The sequence below is a fragment of the Centrocercus urophasianus genome, unplaced genomic scaffold (assembly GCF_019232065.1).
Source record: "Centrocercus urophasianus isolate 14NV4802_14NV808 unplaced genomic scaffold, USGS_Curo_1.0 seq_22, whole genome shotgun sequence".
Classification (NCBI taxonomy): domain Eukaryota; kingdom Metazoa; phylum Chordata; class Aves; order Galliformes; family Phasianidae; genus Centrocercus; species Centrocercus urophasianus.
The window spans coordinates 12844673-12871120 of NW_024884778.1; the positions used below are offsets into that span (position 1 = coordinate 12844673).

Below are 26448 nucleotides of genomic sequence, written 5' to 3' on the forward strand. Positions count from 1 at the left end.
AAGTGTACAGGAATAGCTGTGTAACTTGCTCAGAGTTTGGTGATCCTTGCTCTATTGCAAGATAAGGTTAATCTTAGGCCTATTGGAGCCTACAGCACAGGCAGATCTCTAGCAAGATACTCGCTGGTACATAGCAATTATAACGTTTGATTAAGGTTCTCTTAATGGAGCTTTACATGTTTTCTGGGTTTGAACTTACAGTCACTTCTCCAATAGTTAAGGCAGGGTTTATAATTTGAAAAGAATGAGCCCTAAACCAGTAATTATTTGGTAGATGCTACTCAAATACTTCAGAGATTTTTGGTCTCTGCTAACCTGTTCCTTTGGGCTCCATAGCTCCAGGAGGATAGAAGTCTATTGTTGAATGTAAGTAGATTTCAGCAGGAATATTGTGGGGAAAACTGCTGTTAAGAATGGCAGTTGTCTGCCTCCACCATGTTTGGCAGTCATTCTTCTGTGCCTCTTCAGCTAGCATCTCTTTGCTATGGTTTCCCATGCAATAGCAATTAGCTACCAAGTACTGTTTAATTTCCAGACTGCAGCTCAGATGTGGCAGGTTACAGAACGTATGATGAGAATTTCTGTACATTCAAACAAGAGCAGGTTTGCACAGTGACTCCTGAAATGCATTAACGAATTAAGTTCATAGTGGTCTTCTCTAATGGGCCTTGCTCTGTCATTGGAAGCTCTCGGCAATGCAGATTGCATTTTTAGTTATTAAATTTAAATCAGGTTGTACTTGACTCTCATCACACTTCCACATGCCAGTTTTACTGTCTATATCACTTCAAAGTATCTTACTGAAAGTAAGAGATTTGGATAACTAGTTCCACAAGAAGAAAATAAAGCGATATATTTTGAAGTAGGATATAAATTGGAACAAAGCAAGTGGCAGTCACACCAGCTAACCTTTACCTAGTGCTGTCTAAAATGAACTCTGCACTTTGCTACTGTCAGGTTTGGCTCCATTTCTTCCTTCTTCCTGGCACATAACCTATTCCCAATTTAGTACCTCTTGTGAGGTGTCTTTTTTTCTTGTTTGTAACAGTTAGAATAGCAACAAAAAAAAGAAAAAAAAACAACAATAAACCGCTTTGTTTATGGAAGAATAAAGTCAGTTGCTATTCTATTTTATCAGTTCCAGGTGCTATTGACCAGCTGACATTGCCAAACCAGCATGGCTACATTACAAACACAGGTGGTTTCCTGTTTGCTGAAACATGGAGTTTTGAAAACAAAGGCACTGTTTTCTTAAGTAGTACCCATCAGTAGCGCCTTCCTAAAGGAGACACCAACATTATATCCACGGTGTAACTGTTTATATTTAAAACATGGTTTCAAAGGTATTACCTTTCCAAACACTGTCATGCAGCTTCTGAGACAAACTACCACTGAAAGCAGCGCTGGAGTCCTTGGGAAACGTGGAGCACAAATACAGATTTCTGGAATGTGGAACGCTTCAGTATTTTTGTTTTCTGTGGTTTTAAACCTTTTTCTTTTTCCTCAGATTGTAACTTCTAATACTTCGAGGGTTTTCTAGAACAAGTATGTACTATTCAATGTGCCCAGTTAAGGCCACAGCTTTATTTTAGCATCCTCATGTTTGCAAGTGCTAGAGACAATGTATTTTCTGACCGATGGCTGGTGAAGTCGGTATTTTAAACTGAAGTCCATATTTCTCAAAAGCAGAATGCTCTGATCTTTGAGAGCGTATTACAGAATTGTAACTTCTTTCTTGAAAAGAAATATCAAGTAGCAGTTCTGCTACAGTTTCTCCTGTCTGTCGAAGATCACACTAGATGCAACGATATTCTTTTCCAAGAGAGGACAGGCTCGGAATAACTGTGCTTAACAAGGATCGAACGATGGAAAGGCTTGAGTCGGTCCCCGCGAGCGCCGAGGGGCGGCTTGCAAACACGCGGCCTACCGCGCGCAGCTGCGAAGAGCCGCTGCTTCCCGCCTTCTCGCAGACGGGAGCGAGAAATGGCTCACACTGCGCCTGCGCACTGCCGGCAGGGGGCGCTGTGTCGGCGCGGGGAGGCGGGGCGGCCCGGCCCTCTCTTTCTCCCCGCCCTCACCGCACGGCCCCGCCGAGGTGCGCTGTTCACAGCCCTCGCGGAGCGCCGACGTCCCTGTTCGGCCCCAGCAGCCGCTGCCACGCGAGCCTCGCCGTCTCTCCTTCGGCACCATGGAGGACTACCACAAACCCGACCAGCAGACTCTGCAGGCCCTGAAGGATGCGGCTAACCGGCTGCGCGTCGGCTCCATCAAGGCCACGACTGCGGCCGGCTCTGGGTGAGCGGGGCTGGAGGCCGCCTACCGGGAGCAGCTCCCCTCTTCTTTCAGCTTTTTTGCGCCCCTTTCCCAGTGCCCGAGGGGAAGGGGAGATCCCCTCCGGGTCGGCGGGAGGGCTGGGGCGGCGCCGAGGGAGGGCGAGGGCTGCAGGCGTGGCGCGGAGGACCTCGTTCTGCCGGTGGCCGCGCGCCCCGGTGCCGGAGCGGAGCGGGGACGTTCCGGCGGGAAATGGCGGCCGCGGGCGCGGCGCGGGGCTTCTGCGGCTCGCGGCACGAATCGGCCCCGCCCGGGGCGGCAGCGGCGGGACTCGTCGGTCCCCGGAGCCGGCGGGTGTTGTTGTGACTGCGGGCAGCGGCCGGGAATGCCGAGTTGATGCAGGGCTGAAACCCAAAGAATTCGTGCCCGAGGCGCAAGCGGTTTCTTTTTCATTTCGTGCCCGTCAGTTGGAACTAATTCTGCACAGAATTTCAAGTGAGCCCGAGTGGGATTATCTGCGAAATGCCTGCGGTCTCGGACGGGCGGTTTATTCAGGCCTCTGGACAGGATTTAGTCGAGGCTCTGATGTCTGCAGATTCCAGGGTTATCTTTCCTTTGATCGTGTTTTACCTATGGAAAAAATCTCCGCAAACAATGCGCTCTTAGCCGCGTAAAATTAAAACCATTTTTGCTGCTTGAATAATACATTTGAGTGCTTCCACGCAGCCTTTTATATCCAGTCTTGTGGCAATTTCCTCCCTTTGGACTTCTTTGAAACTGGCAGTAGTGCAGGGTGATTTTATTGCTGTGTCGGTGTGGTTTGGGTTTGTTTTTTTTTTTTTTTTTTTTTTTTTTTCAGTTGAAGGAATCCTTTGGACGCTGAGGTTTGAGCAGAGAAACGTGGTCTGTAAAACGTTTCAAAGCTTTCTCTTGGAGCTGCCTTACACTGCCCGCCCGGCTGTGGCGCGGTCTGCCTCACGTGGTTTCTCAGCACACAGAGAAACTGAACTTTACTCGTGCCTTCTGCATGAAGCAAGCGAGAACCTTGCTCTGGTTCTATCTGTGGAACCAGCTAGGGCATGGCGACCAATGCAGCAGTGGGGCTGTGCTGAGCAAAGCCTGGTCAGTCCAGGCTGCTTAATGCAGCTCTGCTGTGTGTCTTAGGCCAGCCATAGAGCTGCGCAGCATCAGTTGTCTGCAGGTCAAACCGTCCCTGCTTTGTGCCATTCAAGAGCAGGGATCTTGCTACAGCCTCTGCTTTTCTTTTCTGGGGCATGAAATACCAACATGTAGTAGTAACGCTGTTTTCCCCATACTGGTGAAGAAATAGCAAAAATAGCTTCAGTTTAGCTTTTTATTCATGTGTACTATGGTACTGAGCACAGAGATATTTTCATTAATTACTAGAGCTAATTCTAGCGCTACATAAAGTCTCATAGAGCCTGAAATTATTACACAACCTGATAATTGGTAGATTATGAAAGATGTGCTCTGGAGGGAGGATTATGCTGTCAAGTCATATATTTTCTTTGGTTAATGTTGGATTTGGTTAGCAAGAGGGTAGTGGTGGAGTAACATGTAAGGGAAAGAAATTTAAAAGTCTGATGCAATATTAGATAAATGACTAATTTCTAAAACAAATGTTAGGGGGATGTATTTTCTAGAAATCTGAATGAGACACTGAGCTTTACTTAAGGCACTGGTATGGTGTAAGTAGGTGGGTAAATGTTTGAATGAAATTTAAATTTAGACAGGCTTACAGTTAAAAAAGGGAAAGAAAAAAAAAAAAAGCATGCTTGCATTGACTGTGCTAAGGAAGCCAGTATTTGTTAAAGGTGTCATTTATAAAAGTGAAGGAAGTGCTTGCAATAAAAGCACTTCAAACAAACCAGAACATGCCTGCTTCTTTCAAGGAAGTAATTTCTGTAAGAGTGGCATGTCTTTCAAGAGAAGTGGTTCAATGGTTGGCCTGACATGCTGGTTCTTGCGTTCTTTACTTGTACTTTTATTCAAGAAAATGCAGCCTTTGTCTGGAGGAGAGCTAAAAGATCAGGTGATCTGGTCCTCAAGATGCTCAAATAGGTAATTATGATCTGATGAGTCCTATCTCAGCTTAGTGGGAAAAAATCAGTAGACTGTTTAAAAAAAAAAAAAAAGAAGTCTAAAATGCCTTAGGTGGAGAAAAATTGATTAAGTTGGTTGCAAAGATTGAATGTACTTGGATTGGGGCGTGTTGGAGCCTTTCCCTTTAGATAAGCAGTGCAGACATCTTGGTTAAAACTGGTGGAGTCTTTTGCAGCCAGTGATAAACTTCTGCAGTTCTGGAGCAGTGTCCAGCTTCCTAGAATTAGGCAGTTACGTTCCTGAAAGTGGAAGTTGGAAGTTCACAGAGTTTCTTAAGCAGCAGTTAGATTTCGTAACATGTAATGATTTTGTGATCATTTGTCACAAAAGAATTTCTTCAACATTTTAGCTTTGTTTTTCATTCCATCCTCCTTTTTAACGTCCTCTACTGTTTCATCAGGTGAAGCATGTAGGCACGTGTAGATGGAGGCAATCTAAATGGACATCAATTGCAAGAAGAACTGTTTTCAGGGTTTTGATGCACTTTGGTTTCCTAATGAAGGATTCATTTCAGAGTTAAAGCAGTTCTACTGTAGAAGCTATCTGGCAGGGAAATGTTAATGGGAGAGAGAGCCACCGAGTTCTGGATTATTTGTTGGTCGAGAACAAAACATGAAAGATTGCATGAGAATAGTATCGATGAGCTGCATGGGTACTCCAAAGACATCTAGGTTCAACAAGGAATTTTTAGTAGAATTTATTAGGAAAGTATGAATTAACATGAGAGCAGTTGACCTAGTTAAGATGGCTTTGTTCAGCAAAATTCTGCAGCTGGTTTTAGATTGATTTCTGGTGTCTGTTATGCAGTTAAATTTTGGTTAACAACTGTTAGTGGGAAGTAACTTCATTAGTATTTTTAACTTTTTCAATTTTCAGGTCACTTATTGAATTTTCTACCTTTTGATTTTGATTTTTATTTTTATATGCTACCATTTTAGGTTGTTTAAAACTTTTTTAACCGAGACCAGGAGTTCATAGAAGTATGGTTAAGTATAAAGTTAATAAAATTAAAGGAATGAAAGCTTTAAACAAGCATGTAAGGCTTATTGATTAATTCAAATACATAAATATCTACTAATATGTTTGAACCGTGGTTTAAAGCTAATTCTTGGTACCCTGTCTGTGAGTACTTACCAAGGGATGGACACTAACCATAATTCTTGTTTTGCTAGTGTTCTGCATGATTTTTATTCTGTTACTGGAGTATTGCTGGGGTTGTTGGGAGGGGAGGTTTGTTGTTACCAGAAGAGAATATTCTGTTTGAAGTTCCAGTGGAAGTGTTGTCTAATCCTAACACGCATGGTAAATGTACGTGTGTAAAGCAAAAGGAGATATGACAGCTTCAAGTAACATTGTTCTGATTTACAAAACGGATCCTATGTTTTAAGAGTATCCCATTAAAGATGAAACAGAAGTGTTGGTAGAAGAGGAAGTGAGGTGAGACTGTTTTCCTCTCAAAGCTGGAGCCAGTTTCTGGAGCCATAACCCTCCTGCATTCAGCACTTACTTTCTGGTACTCCAGCACTGGTATGCAGACTGCAGCAGTAAGAGCTGAGAAATGCTGCTTTTCACATTCAATAAGGATTTAAAACAAACTCCATGTGGTTTTTGAGCTTTATTGAAAGTGAATGTAAACTCGAGTCTGATACATTCAACTGTTCAGGTGAAGCTCTCTCTTCAAGGTGCACAGCAACTGGAAAAGTCATTATTTAATTTGCAGTAAAGATATAAATAACAGTAATCGTATGCCCTTATGTTATGTTTTGAATAAAATGCCTACCTTGTGTTGGAATAACTCATTATTTGCCACCTGAAAACAACTCTGCGTGTAACTTTACATTTGTTGCTTCTTTATGACATAGCTGCTTCTGAAATGGGCCTCCCTGCTCCTAGGGCCTACACTTCAAGTGTTCTTCGTGCTGCTCTTGAAAGTTGTTGTGGAAGTTGCCCCGTGTGGGTCAGTGGCACAGAGAAAACTCAGCTGGTTCTGAATCTTTGTTAAACCAACTAGTTTGATATTTTTATTTTTAAACCAGTTTAGATGTAAAAATGGAAAGTGCTGTCCCTCTTTAAGCCAAGGATTAAACAAATTAATATTTTACCATGTTCATCTGGTTATTTATTATTAAAAATAATGAACTACAGAAATTTGTGTTCAGTTTCAATAGAAGACGAACTGCGAGAGCTGTATTATTTAGTGCCTTCTTTAGAAGTCAAAATTCTGGTCCTAACAGTAATGTAAAATGATGAGCAGTTTAAAAAGTAAGATGTTATGCTGTTTAAAAAAAAAAAAAAAAAAAGTTCCAGAATGTTCTACAAAGCGAGTCTTACATCACCAAACTTCCATCTGTGCGGTGGATGGCTTATAAACAAAGCTTACGGCTGTGTCTTTTAGTGCTGCAAGGTAGAGAACTGGTCAAGTGATATTTTTAAAATGTGGGCCTAAGCAATCGATATTCACAAGTGGTAATACTTGGTTTGTCTTGATTGTAGCCACCCTACATCGTGTTGCAGTGCAGCAGAGATTATGTCTGTGCTGTTTTTCCATACCATGAGGTATAAGGTGCAAGATCCCAGGAACGCCAACAACGACCGTTTTGTGCTCTCAAAGGTAAAAGCTGTTACACTGTGTGGTTGCGGTCTGCTAGCAAGGAGGTGTCTGTAGATCACTGACCTCTCTTCCTCAAGTTCTCGAATATTTGCAATGGACTTCTCTTGAGTAAGGAAGTCAAGTTTTTCTGCTACAGAGATACAAATATTTCACTACGTTAAGTTGTTCTGATATTAAGCAATAAAGGTTGTTATATTGTCTATACATTCTATCAGGAAATTTCAAGTCTGCCTTATTTTGGCCTAACTAATTTTCTAACTCGTTTGTGCTCTGCTTGTTAAATGCTGCCATGCTGTTGCAGTCATGCCACAACGTGTCCTAATTCTGTCAGCTCTGCAGGGAGCACAGAGGAAGTAGGGATAAGTTAGTGAGTAGCTTGCACTCCTGCTATGCTGCTATGATATTTAAGTCAATATTACTTCTGAAAACACTAGTTTAGACAAAGCATAAAACCACAGTCCTGACTGACCATTAGTGTGTCTTGTTGCCTTTTGCCTTGTGCCCTTTCACACTGATGCAACTTCATGGCTTTTGAGGGGCATTCAGAAAAGATAACAATGTGTCAGGGACAGCAGATGATGTACTCTGGTGTAGCAGACCCTTTGTCTCAGCCAGAACTTACAGTGCTACTGTATGTGGTGATGTATATCTGTTGCATGGGATATAACAGTTGCCACTTGTGATCGCCTTTTCAAAAGAAGGAATTGGATGAGGAGCTGGCTTTGAGCTGGTAAAGGAATGAGACAGACTTGCTTTGTATTTGCTTTACCCATCTCTAACTAATGGGAGTTTCCACCCCAACCTACTAAATGGCTTCAGATCATGCTATTTTGCTCCTAACGACTCTGTGGTTAGAGATGACTTCTACTCATCTTTGTGGAGTTTGTCTTGATAGTGGGATATTATGAAATTTGATTTATTTATTTATTTATTTATTTATTTATTTGTAACTTAAAATTGATGTTTCTCTCTAGGGTCATGCTGCACCAGTTTTGTATTCTGCTTGGGCAGAGGCTGGTTTCCTACAAGAAGCAGAATTACTGAACTTGAGAAAAATTGATTCTGTCTTAGAAGGACATCCAGTACCAGTGAGTGCTCATTGCCTTTGATACAGGGTGTTGTTTTCTGCAGAGCCATAGTGTGTGTTCTGCTACAATTCTGGATTGCCAGCTGCGGTGCAGGAAAGATAAAGGCTTACATGAAGGACAATGAGGATATTGTGGCTTCACAAGTGAATCAGTGTCCAGGTTTGAATGAGGGTGCAAAGATCCCCTACAGATCAGTATTTTCTGTTTCAAAATGCTTGTATAAAGAAAAGCTTTTTTGCCCTCTAACATATTTGAGGTATTTCAAGGGTTTGTATTCCATTTGCTCACCTCCCTGGACTATGAGTTCCAAATCACTTCTTTGAATTAAAAATTTAAATACAGAATCATCAGTTCTTAACTGATGTCATCCAAGGCATAGTTTAGAAATTTTGGGGATGTATGTAACACCCCTCAGAGAACCCAGTTAGCCTGTGGTACTGATATTGAGGTACATGTGCAGCTGTGAAAGAAGGGGGGCAGGGATTAGATGGAGAGACTTGCACTGTACTCTCGAGGCCAAGATTCTGACGTATGTCGAACCATCTCCTAATGCTGGAGTTTAGTTCTTTTGTTTGTTGAATGGAAAATAATTGTTGTCTTTCTATTTTCAGAGACAAGCATTCACTGATGTGGCCACTGGATCCCTTGGTCAGGGTCTTGGTGCTGCATGTGGAATGGCATACACTGGCAAGTTCTTTGACAGAGCCAGGTAATTCCATCTTTCTAATTCACGATTTAAATGGGAGTACTTTGTGAAAATAAATTTTTATCTCAATCGTGGGGGAAAAAGAAGAAATCCTGTATTCTTTTTTTCTCCATTTCCAAGTCTCAACTTTAAATTCAGATTTAAAATCATATTACCCCGATAATTACAAAGTCATTGCCAGTGGAAATCTGAAGAAATCAAATTAGCAAGAATCAGTGCATTTGCTTGTTCATTTTGTGATCTGACAGCACTGCAAAATGATGATCCTGCACAGAGATTTTGTTATTGGAGCAGCTTCTAACTTCCAGAGAGTAACTGATAGCAATTTTCAGGCTGATATGTCCTTTTGGAAGGAAGGAGCAAACTAGGGATGTGTCTGTTCAAAGACAGATGACAAATAACGGAAAACGTGAACTCTGGGTGAGGAGCTGTTGTGGTCAATAATAACATTATTGAGTCATAAAACAGGACTCAAAAATGTTACCTGGAAACCACTCGACTCCACAGAGGAAAAAAATAGCTGCTTCTGCCATTTCTTTTGTGCACAAGGAAAGTAGATGTCTAAAGGCAAATCTCTATGAGGAGGAAAGTAGCCTGATGCAGTTGATGTATTTCATGTGACAGTTCTAGTACATTCAAACGTAGGCTGCCCAGTTAATGTGCCCTACACTTCACTGGCTTGAAATCATTTCTGTGAAAGATGACTTGCTGATTTTAATTGAGTTTAGCAGATGCTACGTGTGGAAAAAATCTAACCAGTGGTTACTTGACAGAGGAAAAAGGTGGTCTTACATGCAATACTGAGGAGCAGCTTGTATGGACGGAGTTCAGATTTAGCTAAAGGCAGGTGGGATTTAGATCAAAAATCTCTAATGCTTTAATGTCTAGTAAAAATAAATACATCACTAATGGCTATCTTGGTTATTTGATTAAACTTTTTTTTAAAACTATGTATTTGAAAGCTTACATGCTACTCCTTTTTAATTTTAATAGGTAATAAGCCTTGTCATCCAAAAACACAAGTGGTAACTGAAGAAAAACCCAGAGGCTGAATCATAGAATAGATCAGGCAGTACTGCAGTTTTGTCTAAATACAAAGCTTTGGTGCATGCATAATCTAAAAAAATTATGATTGTGATTTATTTTTTTTTAATTTGGTTGTGCAACAGGCATTAACGTGTAGCTGTGTTCATTCCTGGTTTATATTTTCCTGAAATTACTGGTTGGCCTTCCAGGGAAGGGAGTATACGCAAGGAATGAGGAAGCAGACAGTAATCTTTCATGCATTGTCAGTGTTCTTGCTGAGTCACAGTGACAGTGTTTAACAGGCTTTTTCATTCAAACTTTGTACTAGAAAGATTAAAACCTGATTTTTCTTAGAGACAAAGTTTTGAAATGGAGCACAGTACCTTTCAACTTAAGTATTTTTTTGCATGCAACAGCTTAGAAGCATTTTAATATGTCTAAGTTTACATAAGGTTGTCCGAGGTAAACGATTTGACCGATGTTTGGAATTAAAACAAGCTCTCACGGTGAATTGTTAGGAGAATTTTGCTTTTTATTTAGCTCTGCTTAAATGTCAAACCAATTTTTACTTCAATTTCCTTTTCTAGCTATCGTGTGTATTGTCTGCTTGGAGATGGAGAATTATCTGAAGGCTCCGTTTGGGAGGCAATGGCCTTTGCTGGGTTTTACAAGCTTGATAATCTTGTTGCTATATTTGATGTTAACCGTCTTGGACAAAGTGACCCTGCACCTCTGCAGCATCATGTTGAAATCTACCAGAAACGTTGTGAAGCCTTTGGGTATGTTTTTGGAAAATGCTCAGTATGTTCCTCCACTTGAAACTGCAGGTTTTTTATTCACCTTTTATAGAATTTTTCAAATATGTTTTCAATTCTAAGTGAAACCAGCACCAAGAGGGACTGCTTAGTGAGATATGTTAATGAGATCATGTCGTTTTTATCATACTGAATACAGGATTTCATCTAACCATTAAGGTTGAAAAAAGACCTAAAAGATCCAACCACTCACCTACTCCAATCCTGCCCAGGAAACCATGTCCCTAAGTAGCACATCTGCGTGTTTCTTGAAAACCTCCAGGGACAGTGACTCCACCACCTCTGGGCAGCTTGTTCCAGGGCCTAATCAGAGAATAAATTTTTCCTGATATCCAACCTGAACCTCCCCTGGTGGAACTTGAGGCCATTCTCTCTTGTCCTATTGCTGTTACCCAGGAGAGCAGACTGACCTCCACCTCACCACCTCATCTCAGGTAGTTGCAGGGAGCCATAAGCTCTTCCCTCTTCTCCAGACTAAACAATCCCAGTTCTATCAGCTGCTTTTCATATGACTAGTGCTCCAGGGCCTTTACCAGCTTTGTTGCCCTTCTCTGAACGCACTCCAGGGCCTCAATTTCTTTCTCATAGTAAGGGGATGTGACCACAGGTACTGTTATAAAACAAGTAAATCAGGAAAAAAAGGGCATTAGTAACGTTACTCATGAGATAAATTCTTGGCTTTCATTTCATTTAGAAATGTGTATTTTTATGTAGATTGAAGAATCAGTGAAACAATCAGATGCAATATGAGCCATGCAAATTATGATGGGGCAACCTAAAGATTTTGATCAATTTTCATTGTTTGTTTTTTAATTGATTGTTAGATGTTCAATTTACTTTTGTGATTAAAAAAATTGCTGTTCTGTCTGAAAAAAGTGGGGTAATGTAACGGGTTTTGCCTAGTAGCTGTTAACTGGTGATTAATTCTGTTTTTAAGAAAAAGACCATATTATTTTATGGTCTTAAATGATGCTGGTTTATGTTTCTGGCATACCTTGGGTCTCTTGAAAAGACACTGCATTGGAACAAAGTTAGTAATTGTTGTTATTGCTAGCTACCAGAGGATGTCACATGCTAACACACTTTAGAAATAGTTGATCTGTTTGTTTTTAGCTGGCATGCAATCATTGTTGATGGTCACAGTGTGGAGGAACTTTGCAAAGCCTTTGGTCAGGCCAAGCATCAGCCAACAGCTATCATTGCAAAGACCTTTAAAGGCAAAGGCATATCAGGTAATAAAACATCCATTGTTTTGTGTGCATGTGTGTAGTATATGTTTTGAGTGCAAAAAGTCTTTCAACTCTTTACCCTTCTCAACATTAGTGCTAAAAAAAAAATGATTGTGACTCTTGCAGATGAGATGTGCTGGCTACCTAGCATTGTATCCATAAAATACTGTCAATGCATATTGAGCCAGTCAGGGGTTGCCAATCAGCTACTGGTTTTACAGTGTGAATTTCTTTCTGATCAGCTAAAAATTATTAGTAACAAGACTGCATTTATTCGATCCTTTACATTACATAAGCAAACAATTTTGTTATTCCAAATCACTCCCTGAGAAGCATGTCAGGCAGAGAGGCTGTTCGGGCCAGATGCACAAACATAAGAGTAATCAGAAGCTATTAAAACAAAGCTGTATAATTTGAGGGCTTGTTTGAATTAGACAGCTTGGTTAACTGTTGTTTGAAACTTAGCTGAGTTTGATTTTGGTCTAACTGTAGAAATTTCATGATAACTGTTCACATTGATTTAGCGTTTACTTCTTGATGTGTTTTGTTTTGGTTTCTGGTTTTTGTGCCAGTTTAAGATCAATTTTGGTACTGAGACACTGAAAGTTTGTGGTCTTGAATGGTGACTAGTTCAAAATGTTTGGAATTTGACTCCTTCTCTTATATGTTTAGACATGTCTTTATTAATGCAATTGAATACTATTGTAAGTGCTCACTTACTATTGTAAGTGGGGATGAACCTACAGAGATTCTTCCTTGGAAAACAATGTTTGGCTGTCGTAATCCACTGCACTTAGTACAACCTGCAGACAAAGGCTCAGATATTTTTCTTATTTCTAATTTCTTCAACACCATGTAGGTGTTGAAGATAAGGAAAGCTGGCATGGAAAACCACTTCCAAAAAACATGGCTGAACAAGTAATTCAGGAAATAGAAGAGAAAATCCAAAACAAGAAAAAGCTTTCTCCTGCCCTCCCTGAAGAAGATGCTCCTGTAGTAAATATTAGAAACATTAAGATGCCGTCACCACCAAGTTACAAAGTGGGAGAAAAGGTACTGCCTTCCTTTCTCAAAGCTTGTCAGACGTGTTTCAAGTATAAGACTGTGTTGTGCACAGTGTCCACTATAGTGTACCTTGCCATTATTTCAACTACTATCACTTCTTTCCTCCTGTTCTTAGTATCCTGGTAAACATCTATTGCCATATGGTGATGTATAGATATTCAACTTACCTGGATATTGAAAGAATGTCTTAAAATAGGAAGTTTCAAATGCCTTTCTTAATTTTTTTTTATCATTGTCAATTATCCAAACTGTTTTATGTGTTTAAAATTAAGCTCTGTGAGGTTCCTTGAATTTCCATGGTTGGAAATGGGAGTAAAAAATTGTCATGTTGATTTTCTTGTTTGTTTGTTTTTGTTTTTGAGACCTGATTAATGGAGACTTATTTGAGTAAGCTTTCAAATTTTGTAGCTTTATTAGTTTCACTTTCTTGTTTACTCTCCTGCATGGCACTCTTCTCATACATATTTTTCACAGTGTTAATGTTTACAATGTGTTGGGTTTGTTTTTTTTTTACTTTCTAAATTTTATGTGCATGCACTCAAGGAAAGATAAAGGATAAAAAGTTTCTAGAAGCAGGAACTTGTAACAGCACTGCTATGCCTTTCCTTCCCTAGTGGGCTACCCGCAAAGCTTATGGTGTTGCACTTGCAAAACTGGGCCATGCAAATGATCGAGTGATTGCTTTGGATGGAGACACAAAGAACTCTACTTTCTCAGAACTTTTCAAGAAAGATCATCCTGGTCGCTACATTGAATGCTACATTGCTGAGCAGAACATGGTAACTGGGCTCTTGTCTCTTGGTTTCGTAAAGTGCTGGTATTACACAGTAGGCTCTGGAACCAGCCAGTCTGATTCTTCAGAAAGTTGGGTTTTAATATTTTTCATATGTGTGTTCTTGGATATTAAATTTTGCTTAACACTTATAGAAAACCTTAGGCTCTGGTAGAACTTACAAATGTAATACAGCCGAATTGCTTCTGATCAGTAAGTCTGTAAACTTCTTATTTTTATCGTGACAATGCTTTTCAGCAGAATGTGTGGATATGGCAACATGTGAGCAATAGTAATATTTCCTACAGTGTGATTTGTAGAGAGTCCATTCTGAAGACTTTTTAGGCTCTTTTTCTTCACAGGAAATGGAATACCACTACACAACATGACAGTGAGCTCTATGCTAGACTGGGGTATAAAGGTGAGGACAGATAAATAGTTAATAAAAGTTAGCCTTGTGGCAATTGTACAGAAATGATGGAAATAATTTGGTAAGTCATCTGTTGGACTGAGTCTTCAGCTGATTCTAGATGAGTTCACTGCTGCAAATAAAACTAAAGACACATTTAAAATGGCAACAAATTTCTGCCTGAATGATTAATAATAAAGGACCCATGAGCAGTTTCCTGCAGATTTTAGGGCATGTTTCCTGAGCTTCAGTCAGGTATTTTGGATTTACATCAAGTTGGGAAAAGTTTGCCTATAGGAACATGTGTAAAATGTGTAACATGGGACATAAATGTATGGGGATAATTGTAGCAGTAGATGAATTAAGGATCTTGTTCTATTTTTCCATCCTGCTGAAGAAGGAACATTTTTGTAAATACTAGTCCAAAGAATGCAGATAAATCCATTCCCATTTAATAATATTTTGTCTGCTGCAGATATTAAATATTGTACTTTGGACTGAAAGTGTAAGTCTTTGATCCAGGAGAACAGGGAAGAGGGTAGTGGATAAGGCTTAAAACTGGATTGCTGCTTGGTGCAGATAAAGAAGCTGCTGCCAGCATGGATCACCAAGACCAGGTAGCTGATGTGAGGAGCAGAGGTGCTGGAGGGACAGATACTAGGAGAGTGAGTTGCTTCTGTTTCTGTTCTCGGAAATGCCAGCAAGTAGGAGCAGGAATGGGTGGAGATTTTGAGTTTGAAGTTGCACAGATGATCTACTGGAAACAGTGGATAAATGAGGAATTAACTGTTCCTGTATGATCTCCCTCTTTTCAGGTGAGCGTTGCAGTTGGTTGTGCCACTCGTGACAGAACTGTTGCTTTTGCCAGCACCTTTGCTACCTTCTTCACACGGGCGTTTGACCAGATCCGTATGGCTGCAATCTCTGAGAGTAACATCAATCTCTGTGGGTCACACTGCGGTGTTTCTATTGGTAAGGGCAGCCTGGAGTTATTTGCTAGTGGTTCTCTGTTATTTAATCATTGGTCTGACAGACAAAGCTGACTGATAAAGCTTCTTGGAGGTGATTAGTCATAAAGTTACGATAGTATAGGAGTGAAATTGTGATGGTATAGTAGTGACAGCAGTGCAGCCTTTTATAGTAAGAAGTCATGCTGGTAGTTTTTTATCAGGCACAGTACTACATTTGGAAAGAATGAGAGAGATTTCAAGCCTCCATCAGCTTAGCTTGGTAAAAGTAGGACTTTTCCCTGCTAACCTTCAGTGTAGAGTGAGGTAAAGGAGTTGGATTGAAAGTGAGAAGCTTCGTTTCCTTTCCATCTTTACAGTTGACTTCTGTGATGAGAATAGTCATGTGCTTACTGTACCTCTTTCCCAGTCCCTAAAATGAGAAGCTAATCATACCTGTTCTCACTCAGATGCTTTTGTCCACAGATCTCAAAAACACTTTACAAAAAAAAAAATTTGATTTATTCTGCCTTTTAAGATCACCACTTTTAAATAAGTGCCTCAGTCTCTCTCAGTATTCCTTAATGCTGGAACAATTCATCTGTGTATTTCACACAACAACAACAAAAAGCAAAACTTAGAATGCTAATAGAACAGGAACTGTGAACCTGTTATGCAGTTCAGGAAATTGACGATACTGTCTCTCTTTGTCTTTCAATCATAACTGCTTAATACACATCAGGTGATATTGGGGCTAGCTTTTGAAGGGAGTTGGATTTTTTTTGTTCTTTTTGAAAAATTTGTTTTAATTGAAATTCATGAAAGTCACCCTTGAGAACAGGAGCAGGCTTGCATACCAAGAAGGAAAATGCCAATGAACATTAATGCTTGAAAAAATACTAGGTATTTGTGAGGCAAAAGAAGGAAGTGGAGATCCGACAAGGATGATAAATTAAGGTCCTTCACATAAATCAGTTTTGTAGTTGATTTAGCAGTTCTGGCTAGCAGTGTTGTTTGCAGGAGGAGTGGTTTGGGGCAAGCTATCCAATTTGACTTGTAACACTAGTTAAGGTATACAGATTTAAAGATGCTATCTATGTGTGTAGTCTCATCCCGAAACTGAAGCTTAATTTGCATCGGTGTAGAGGATGCTTTAGTTGAGGAAGCTGTAAGTAGAGTATATCAGATTATGGCTTGTGTATGCCATTAAGGGAGGGATTCTGTTACAAGCCTCTTTTCTTTTTAAAATCAGTCCTTCCACCTCTTCATAGTCTAGTTCAATCCAGATTAAGTCAGCCAGCAGCAAAGGGTGTTGGTGCAAAAGCTAATTAGCTTTGGTCTTTGCTTATTTAAGAGGATGAAATTCCTTTAGGTTACCTGGATTGTCCCCTAGAATTAAACTTCCAAGTGAATGCTGAAAAATGAAATATTTGAAATGGTTTTTTTGGGGGGGGGATTGGAAAGTGCACGCTTAAATTTATAAAGCTATTTGAGTTTCAAGTCTCATTCAGGCCTCAACTCAAATTTTCAAAAACCCTGAGTTTTGCAACAGAATTGTAAGAGAGAACACTTCAGAAAAATTCGTTCAGCTGTTAGGAATCTAAATTTTAAATGGAAGAGTGTGAGTTAAGTGTACTTCCTATTACAGCTTCAAGCCTGCATGGATTCCAGAATCCTAACTGGATCTTTGTTGAAAACTGAAATTTTATGTATGCAGTTCTAGGTAGGCCTGGGCTTTTACTACATTGAAATTTGGACCCAAGAAATTTATGAGACAGCTATCACAATGGCCTTTTGAACTTGTACTAATTTCACTCCCGGAATAGTAGTTGCTGACAAACCAAAATTTCTAATGAAATTTTAAGTACGTAATCAAGGTCATAAGAGAATAAATGGTATCTGTGTTTTCCAAAGGTATGGGGGGAAAAATCATAGTGTATATACTTGTTGTTTAAATGGCTGCCTTCTCATTCTAGTAGTATGATACTGTTCATATTAAGCACTCAACTTTGTTTAAGCTGTGAGTGCAGGTCTTGAGGGTATAACTGAAGATTACTCTTTTTTGATCTGTGTTACTCTACAAAACTTTAAATCAGAATTTTTGTCAAGATGCACTTGGGGCAGAACTCAGTGCTACTTTGTAAATTACTGGTAAGAACTGTGCTGTTTTTTTTTGGCACTGTTTAGCAGAAGTCAACGAACAAATATGAGTATTCTCCTACCTTGGGTAGGTTCTTGTTTGTGTCACATAGTTTTGCTCTTTGTAGTTTCTCTTTTTCCTCAATATGTTTTTTGCTTGGCTGCGTTTTGGGGTAAAAAATCCTTGTGAGTACACATTGAGAGTGCATACAGAAACTATGGCATTAAGAATCTTTCCTTCATGACTGAAATGAGATTTTTTTTTTTTTGATTCCTGGCAGATGCTTGATGAGTAATTTATAGTGGCAGAGTCCAATGACTGATTTCTTTAACATGTTTAAAGAACTTCAGAGTTTTGTGCTGCTCTTAGGAAAATTCTCTCCTCTTTCCTCGTGAACTCCTCCTTGAGTAACAGGTTGTAGGTGCATGTGGGAGGGCTTATTGCCCTGCTCCTACTTTGCAGGCTGTGACATGACTGGATTCAGAACTTCTTGCATGGTTACTTTGGAATAGTGCCATTCCCAAAGCACCCTTACATAAGGCCACTGGGAGGGGGTTGTGGCGGATGCAATGAGTTTTATTAGTTACAGAAACAACCAATACATGTTTTGGCTAACAGTTCTTGTCATCAATCTGCAGTTTAAGCCAGGAGGTGCTTGAGTAGTTAAACGAATAATGCAGATACACTCCTGAGAGACAGTCAGTAGTATTTAAATACTTGTACCTTCATTAGTTTTGTAGCAAGTGTAAGAATTTGAGAGTAGCTGTACCATGTAGACTCTCCATTTCAGATGGAACACATGCAATTCTCCTTCCACATTTCAGCAGCTTAAGCCTAGAGCAATATCATTGACAGTTAAGAATTTTGCTTGTAAGGCATCCATGAAAATCTAAAGATACATAGATATATTGTGACTCCCTTTCTGTACCTGTACCCTTTTTATTTTGGTTATTTGCCTTTTGTGTTGTTTTACTGTTGCACTTTATTTTCCATTTTTTATTTGTAACCCCAATTCTCTTTCTTTTTAGTCTCTTTCTGTCTTTATTTACTGTTTAGATGGTTCCAAGTTTAAGGAGAAGATGATTCTTTTCTCAAGCAGGTAGATTTGCATGTCCTGTGTGTGCCTGATTTTTCTGATTTTCATTAACCTTGTACTGAATGACTGTCAGACTGTGCACTTAATTTTGTAACCTTGGTGTAATTTTTTTTAGGTGAGGATGGGCCATCTCAGATGGGACTGGAGGACCTGTGCATGTTCCGAGCTATTCCCAATGCCACTGTCTTTTACCCCAGTGATGCTGTAGCCACGGAAAAAGCAGTGGAAATAGCTGCCAACACTAAGGTTTGCAACACAGTATTTGAATTGGGGAACGTTTTATTTGTCTCGTTGCTGATGGCATGTTTTGGTTGGTTTTGTTTTTTTTTTTTTTTTTTTGCATGTCTCTATCAAATAAACTGCTTTGAAGGCTTCAGCATGGCAGCAGGGTGTTTTTGTTGCATGGAAAGCAGCAAGCATTATGTCCAGGCTTGTGCTGAATGAACAGTGTGCAATGGTGTGAGCCAGCATTGGGAAAAAAATGTGAATGATTACACAATGGTTTCAGCATGGATCAGATTGGCTCAGAAATGAGACAAATGTACTGCTGGTCTTTAGCTAATTTAATGAATGTACACTCTTACTGTAATATCTGTGACATCAAGACTGAAGCTGGATATGTGACTGTCTGATTTCTGTCACTTAATTTCAGCTAATTTGTCATAATAACAGTCAAATGTCCTTGGTAGTACCTGGGTCAGATCTTCTTGACCGATATTTCTCTTTGCTTCCATGGAAACTTATTTTGAGCAAGGAGTAAATAACCTGAAAAAGTTCAGTTGTGCTAGTTGTAGAAGTTTAATATGTAACAAATGTGTTGTGTGGTCTATGGAAAAAAAGAGGAAAGAGGAAAAAAGAGAAAGGAATGTAAAGTAGTATGAGGGAGAACTTTATAGTTTACTGCTTTTTTTTGAAAAGACATCTGAACATTAACTGGTAGAAAACATTTTCTTGCTTTCCTCTGAGTGTTTTTTTTCACTTTAAAGCTGATAAAGTTAAGCTTGCACATGTATGGCAAAGTTCTAAGATCCTAATTAACTCAATAGGATTCTTCATTTCCTAAAAAGAACAGAAAAGTTAAGATCTTTGAGTTGGAAAGAAAGCAGCAAGTTACTGTCATGTTCTAAGAAAAGGTGAGGTAAAACTGAGGAGTTAAAAACAGACAATTAGGGAAAGTAATTTTGCTGCTTTTTTATTGAAAGGACAAATTAGAATGTCAGTGCCTTTGTCTCTTTGTAACTTGTGTTTTCTGTGGAAACAGGGCATTTGTTTCATAAGAACTAGTCGTCCTGAAAATCCTGTCATTTATAACAACAATGAGGACTTCCATATTGGACAGGCAAAGGTAAGTATTGCAAACAGAATCAGAGAAAATATGCCAAGTTTTTCCTGTAAAAAGAAAAAAAAAAAAAAATCCTTTTCCTTCTAAAAAAAAATTCTAGAGCCAAAGATAAGTTTTTAAATAAAATCTCTAGAAAGGTTGGAAACACCAAGATTTATTATGGAAAAATGTGGAAACACTGTCTTGCAGGTGATTCTGAAGAGTAAGGATGACCAAGTGACTGTGATAGGAGCAGGAGTCACTCTGCATGAGGCTCTGGCTGCAGCAGAGCAGCTGAGAAAAGGTGATCAGATTTTTTTTCCTTTATCTTTTACCACAGCAAAGAAATTACTACTGGTTAACCTAACTGCTTACCCTTTGTACAGGTAAACATTAACTAATGAAGATATTACAGACAGCTGGTCACCAGCTAGCCCAATACAATATGGCATGCCGTAAATATATGATGATCTTGCCTACTTGAGTAGATTTCAGTTAGTTTGGCAGCCTTAGTAGCCATGGAAGTTGCCAAACTGGTCAGATCAAAGGTCTCCTTCAAGCCATCCTGTCTGAAAGTGCTCTGTGGGCAGGATTTTAGAAGGAGTATTTAAGAAACAGGAGTGATCTGTGCTGTCAGCCTGAGCTGCTGTACTGGCACAAGAGAATCAAATCAGGTTGGGGCCAGTTAACGAAGTACAGCTGCATGGTGTGTGCCCAGTGCTGCTGACAGGATCTGCTGATGTGCAGATATGACTCACTGCTAACCTGATCTTTATGAATGAACGTTTCTAGCTAGAGTGGGAGGTAATGCTCCAATGATGGAGCTCAAATACACTGACGTTATCTCACAGAAAAAATAAAAGTCCTTAAGTGAAATGCGAAAGAAACATCAAAATCCATCTGTGAGTCAGTGGCCTACGCCCAGGAAGAGATTACGAATAGTAAGTGGTGATGCAATTAATGCTGCCTGTGGCTTAGGGGTAGCGTTGCATGCTTTATCTAGGTGGACAGATACTCTTATGACCTTGAACTATCAGAATTAGGACACTATGGAAGTTGTTTTTTCTACTCTCACCATGCTCTTCAATGCACGGATGATTTTGAAGGGTGAATAACAAACAATGGAGAGAGACTTTTATTGTAGAGACAGTGTCTAATGCCTAAAATATAGTGGTCACAAGAGAGCCTTTGATTGCTAAACTGTCACTGTAACATAATAGGGGTTTTCCCCCTGCTTACAAGAGTTCTTAGCTGTTGAAGTATCTTCTTGGAATAGTTGCTAAATAGCATGAAATTGACCTCAGACTTTTAAACATAAATAAAGATTGCTTCAGTGTTCTGCTGCCCAAGATCAGACCAAAGCTCTAGTAACTTGCTGCTCCTTCTAAAACATAGCCATTTTGTATGTATCTTTAGTGAGTAATGTGGGCCTGCCTGTCACAACAGGACAAATGCTGATTTTTATGCAAGTTCTTAAGGATGTTGTGATAGAGGCTGGGGCAGTTCAGATAAACATACCTGATAGGTAGTCAGCCTGCAATGGAAAATTCAGAATGCTTACAGATGAAGAAGAAAGAATTGTTTGACAGCAAAGTTAGAGGTAAAGGAAAGGTCTGGGGGGAGGAAAAAAATGAAAGTGACTGGCAGTCTGAAGAAGGAGGATTTCATGGTGGCTGGATTCTGCTCTTGCCCATGGGGAGGCCGCTTGCGTTACTTCTTTGCTAACAGGCACTTATGGTGACCTCAAGTCACTCATCCAAGGCTTTTCTGTCTCAGTTTATTCTGTGAAGTGGTTGGACGTTACTGTCTCATAAAAGCACCAGAATGTACACAGGATTACATGAACAGGTTTAGAGTTGATTAGATTGTGTGTTAGGCATGCCCTTAGTGCAGATGCCTTGATGGTTTTCATAATCGCTCTAGAAAATCACAGGGACTCCCTGTACTGCTTTTGTTGTGTTACGTTCTCCAAGACTAAGTTGTAAATAACATCATTCTACTTCTATAGAGAAAATCTTCATTCGTGTGATTGATCCTTTCACTATAAAGCCCCTGGATAAGAAGACAATACTTGAAAATGCAAGAGCAACCAAAGGCAGAATCATCACTGTTGAGGACCATTACCATGAAGGTAAGCAGAGCCTAGGGGGTCAAAGTGTACAGAGCAGACCCCCAAGGTTTGATGCTCGCAGTTTCTCCTGTGATCATCAAAAGAGAGAAGTATGAGATCTGATGCTGATGCTTCAATTAAAACAAGAAGTGGGTTTTAGAATTTTTTTTTTTTTTCACTGCTTTTATGATTGTAAGTTGACAAGGCTGAAAGTTTTCTGAGGTAATAGGTTAATCAGAATTGCTGTTATGGTTTACTTAGTTCTGTGTGCCCTTCTGTATGCATGGTGCAAGTGGAGTCTTGATTCCTTTGCTCCCAGTGGGGCTTTACAGCAACTGGTCTGCAACATGTTACAGGTTGCAAGGGAGACCATTTGAGCTTTGACTGTGTCCAAAAGCTTGATTTCCAGGTTGCTTGAAATCAGATAGATAGGTTTTGACAGTTTCAGCAATCACTCTGGGATAAATTTCTTTCTTCCACATTCCTGTTGTCTTTTTCTTCTAAAAGAACAAATCAGAGCCTGTGGAGAGCCCCAGATCATTACATATCCTCACTGGATTTCTTTTTACTCCTTCATTATAACCTGCTTATAGGCCAGTTGAGAATCTGTTGCTGGCATTTGATAGTGTTCTTAACCTGAGAGTAAGAAGCGTGTATGTATGTGTACATACAAGAAATACATACTAAGATGATTCCCAAATAAATCTTCAGATAGAATGCTTCTTGAGAGAAGCAGAGTAGTGTCCATAAAATCCCCCAGCTTCTGCACCAGGACCTCTGGTGATCTCTGGCAGGATTCTGCAGGACCTTAGTTTAGAGCTGATCATCTGCTCAGCTGTTGTACTGCCTCTTGCTCTCTGACATGTCTTTTTGCACAGGTTTTCAAGAGCTTGCCTGTGTTAACATGTCCTTGTGAGGGTGAGCCCATATGTAAACAGTGAGCAGCTGCTGTGAATAACGTCAGGTTTGCTCCTATTGAAGGAGATGAAGAAATTAGTGAAGAGGCATCTGTGAACTTTGGTGTTAGTAGATATTTTCTAACATTTATTATTTATTAACAGATATTAGCAGAATGCTATCCTGAAGTGAGCTGATATTACCAGATTATGGATGGTAGAAGTGTCACAGAGCCTCATAATTTTTTAGTTTGTTTTTCAACTCTTTACAAATATTTTACTGCATACTTGCAAAATGGCAGCATCATCACACTGAGATGATGAACCTGTGATTTATACTGATGGAGGTTTCTGTGCATGCTGCAATCAAGAAAGGTCGAGAGTACATGCATCACAAGCCTGAATAAATTGCAAATCCACATCAGACTGATTTTAGCAACTGTAGTTGCCTCTGGCTAGAGGTTAAAGTTGTCTGCTTAAATCACAGTTTGTTCTGAGCTGGGAAAAGCTTTGTGCAATCCTGGATACACCAGCATCAAGGTGTCTCTCCTGCACACGCTGCTGACACTGGCCCTGTGCTTTCTTTGCTAGTATTCCTGCTTCCAGCATCTCTCTTACTGCCACATTTTCCTGTTGCACCTATTGTCCTTGTGACTGACAGTAACTCAGTCTCAGCAGAACTTTAAGCAGAGGTTGTGAATGTATTACGCAACTCGGAAAGCTCTCTGGTGGCATCAGTATGGGCATCGTAGAAAGATGGAGTGTGTAAATGCTGTTGAGCCTGGGAGGAATTAAGATTTTCGGAGTGTTAAGTATGCTTGTAAATATTCAGTCTAAACATATTTTCAAACTGGCCCTCAGTTGGCTGATGCTGAACTTCTGGGGGCTTCCTGCCAGTTCTACGCCCCTCTAGAGGTTATGTTTCTTACCATCCATTTGTAAGAACTTCAGAAATGTTAGGCTGATTGTCCTCAAAACATCTTCAAAATGTGGAATTGTCTTTCTTTTCATAATGGGGGATTTGGATGGATATATATCTATATCTATCTATCTATAAATATATATACCAACAGATGTTTCTCATAAACATGTGAGTTGGAGATTTAACTTGCTTAGATCTTCTGATCATGCTTAAATTTTTAAAAGCCTTTAAAATTTTATTTACTTGACAATGGGCAGAAAAGAAAATGCATGTTAGAGTATTGAATTTTCTTCTCTGTCTCACTGACAGATGTCCTAGCCCTATTTCTCCTTTCCAGATGGTCTCTAAATACCAGTCTGCCTTTCAGAGAGCAATTATAACACTGAGCCTATAAATGGAGGGGGGAGGATTGGAGGGAGAAGGGGAGAAAGTGGTCTCTTTGATCTCCTGAAGTCTTTCACTTTCCTCTTTTGATAAAGGAATTTATATTTTGCGTGTCAAAGCATACAGATCTGTGTCCTGTCTGATCTCTTTCCATAGGTGGCATTGGAGAAGCAGTGTGTGCTGCAGTAGTGGGTGAGCCTGGTGTCACAGTCAGTCGCTTGGCTGTATCTCATGTACCACGGAGTGGGAAGTCAGCTGAGCTGCTGAAGATGTTTGGTATTGACAAAGATGCCATTGTGCAAGCTGTTAAGGTGGCAGTGTCCAAATCAAGAAATGCAGAGTAGTTTGAAGCATCTTATGTTGTGTTGCAGAGAAAAAAAAAAAACAACAGTGTTCAGAGAAGTACTGTAAAGTTTAAGTCAGGCAAAGGTGCTTTATGTAGAGTTCTAATAAAAATACCAGCTTAAACCTTCTGTATTTCCTTTTCTTCTGTGGGTTTTTATACTGCAGTAACATCTGAATGCTTTCAGTCACTGGAACCTTCAGATTATTTGGCCACTGGTTGGTAGCAGTGCTGTGTGCCTACTGTAGAGGCAGTTTTTTGTACTTTACAGCTAACTTCTCTTGCTGCAAGCTCTAGGGTGGGAATGGTTGTGTGTTCAGTGAATTTCTAAGCGGGCTGAGCTTCAGCAAGGAAATTGGGTAGTGGGCATAAGAGCCTAGAATGATGGGCATAGAAGCCTAGATTTTTGATGTTAACTTGAATTTGCTGTTGAATATTTAAAACCTTGTCTTGAAGGGAGCTGGGCAAAAACCAGAATTCTTTCCTTGCTGCCAAAACTCATCTGGACAGAAATGTTACTTGTTGGATAATGAAAAGCAGAATGTGTATTGCAGGAAGACAGTGGCTAGTGCATTCTCTGATTCCTGTTTTCTGCATTGCCTCACATCCATTACAAACAAAAGAGAAAGAGGAAGAAGTCTGGGTAATGTGAGCATACTAGAGGGAAATGTACCTGTTCAGGGGAGCCAATAGAGGGAGGTGAATGCTCAGCAGAGCTCTAGAAATGACTGATAAGCTGGGAGCTCAAGAAGGATTTGCTGGACTTGGGGAATGCTGGCTGACACAAGTTCAAGCTCTTTTAAGGAGTTTGAAACTCTTCGTAGGAACTTGTATCATATTTTTGAATGCTTGGCACTGCTGCAGCAGGGGTGATGCATGAAACCAGAATGGCAGTGTTGTCTTTGGTCAGGAGGCAGAAATGTTTAAAATGCTGAGAGGGACTGAAGAAGAATCTGAAAGAACATCAGGAAATTCTTAGAGTACCCAAGAGGATACAGCTGAACGGGTAAGTTACTTTTTACATAGAAGCAATTCTTCTCGTGTGATCTGCTCTGTGTTGGGTGTAGTTGTTCATCCCCCACGATAAGTTCTACTATGTGATTTTAAAATGTTTTTCCACTTTGATTTTGCCCTTAACAGCTTCTGGTTGTTTTCATTCTCTTGACTGCTGAGTACCGCATTTGGACATTTGAAATCATATTTCATATGAAGAAACGTTTCTCATTCTGACTATGCCACAGCACAAGAGACATCCAAAAAGAAAAATAAACTCAAATAATGAGAGCAGGATGGCAGTATACATAGTTTTCAGTTCACTCAAAAACCGTTGTACACAAACAGTCCTACACTGGTCTCAACAAGACTTTATTTGCAGACTGAAAACAACAGTAATTTGATGTGAGAAAGTATTTCTATGTATGCATGTAATATAATGTACATGTAAATGAGAATATAAATATTACAAAATAACTTGTATTTATCCTTATTGCTTAATTTAATCCCTGTCATGTTAGGTAACTGCTGTGCTGTGTTGGTACAGGCCTGCACACAATTGTTTCTATTTATGGGTGTGCAAAAGGAACTGCAATACTTAGGAATGATAGATATTGGTGCTTACAGTTAAGTACCACTCCTGAAAAGTAGGCTTTTTAATTTTCTGAGCAAGGCTTGAAAATGTTTCACTGAACTAAAGCTGGGCTGTTAGGGCTGATGGCTTTTTAGATCTGCATTTTCTTACAGTTTCGTGTTTTATGATTCTGTCTGATTTTGATGCCTTCCCCTATGGTTATGAAGACCTCATGTTTTTACTAAAAATGTGAAGGTAAACTGCTTGATTTTGCTTTGCTTTATATTAGTCCTACATATGTATACAATTGATTAAAAACTAAAGAGAATAATTGAAATATTATAGTGTATTTTATGCAATGCATGATGTCCCCATAAGCTAGAAAAAAATATATTTTATCAGAAGGAAAAAAAAAGTTAGGGGGTGGGTCAAACCAAACATTTTATTTCTCTCCTCTTCAAAGAGATGAAATTTGCTGCTGTTAACAACCTCATTAATGCACCATTATGTCACTGCATGTAAAATCTTGCCCAGCTTTCACTGGGAGAAATCATTATATGCCCACTATATTAAGTTCTGCCACAATAGATTAATCTGCTTCAGTGC

The 26448-nt window shown here is 39.7% G+C and overlaps 1 protein-coding gene across 1 annotated transcript; it reads left to right on the plus strand.

The window, feature by feature from the left end:
• The first annotated feature begins 2093 nt into the window (after positions 1-2093).
• TKT (transketolase) lies at positions 2094-24400 on the plus strand. Its single transcript, XM_042823875.1, has 14 exons — positions 2094-2295; positions 6889-7006; positions 7981-8094; positions 8706-8803; positions 10414-10605; positions 11755-11873; positions 12730-12923; positions 13550-13714; positions 14932-15088; positions 18415-18545; positions 19561-19644; positions 19831-19924; positions 21629-21751; positions 24089-24400. Exons 1-14 carry the CDS (start codon positions 2189-2191, stop codon positions 24274-24276), a joined length of 1884 nt encoding a protein of 627 aa, XP_042679809.1. The 5' UTR covers positions 2094-2188; the 3' UTR covers positions 24277-24400.
• Positions 24401-26448: the final 2048 nt, after the last annotated feature.

What these genes read in the sequence shown, in the direction of transcription:
- TKT (XM_042823875.1), top strand. Translation starts at nt 2,189, where the DNA reads ATGGAGGACTACCACAAACCCGACCAGCAGACTCTGCAGGCCCTGAAG. An exon ending in AAATAGCTGCCAACACTAAG is followed by an intron (nt 18,546 to 19,560) that starts GTTTGCAACACA and finishes CTGTGGAAACAG; the next exon opens with GGCATTTGTTTCATAAGAAC. An exon ending in TGAGGACCATTACCATGAAG is followed by an intron (nt 21,752 to 24,088) that starts GTAAGCAGAGCC and finishes CTCTTTCCATAG; the next exon opens with GTGGCATTGGAGAAGCAGTG.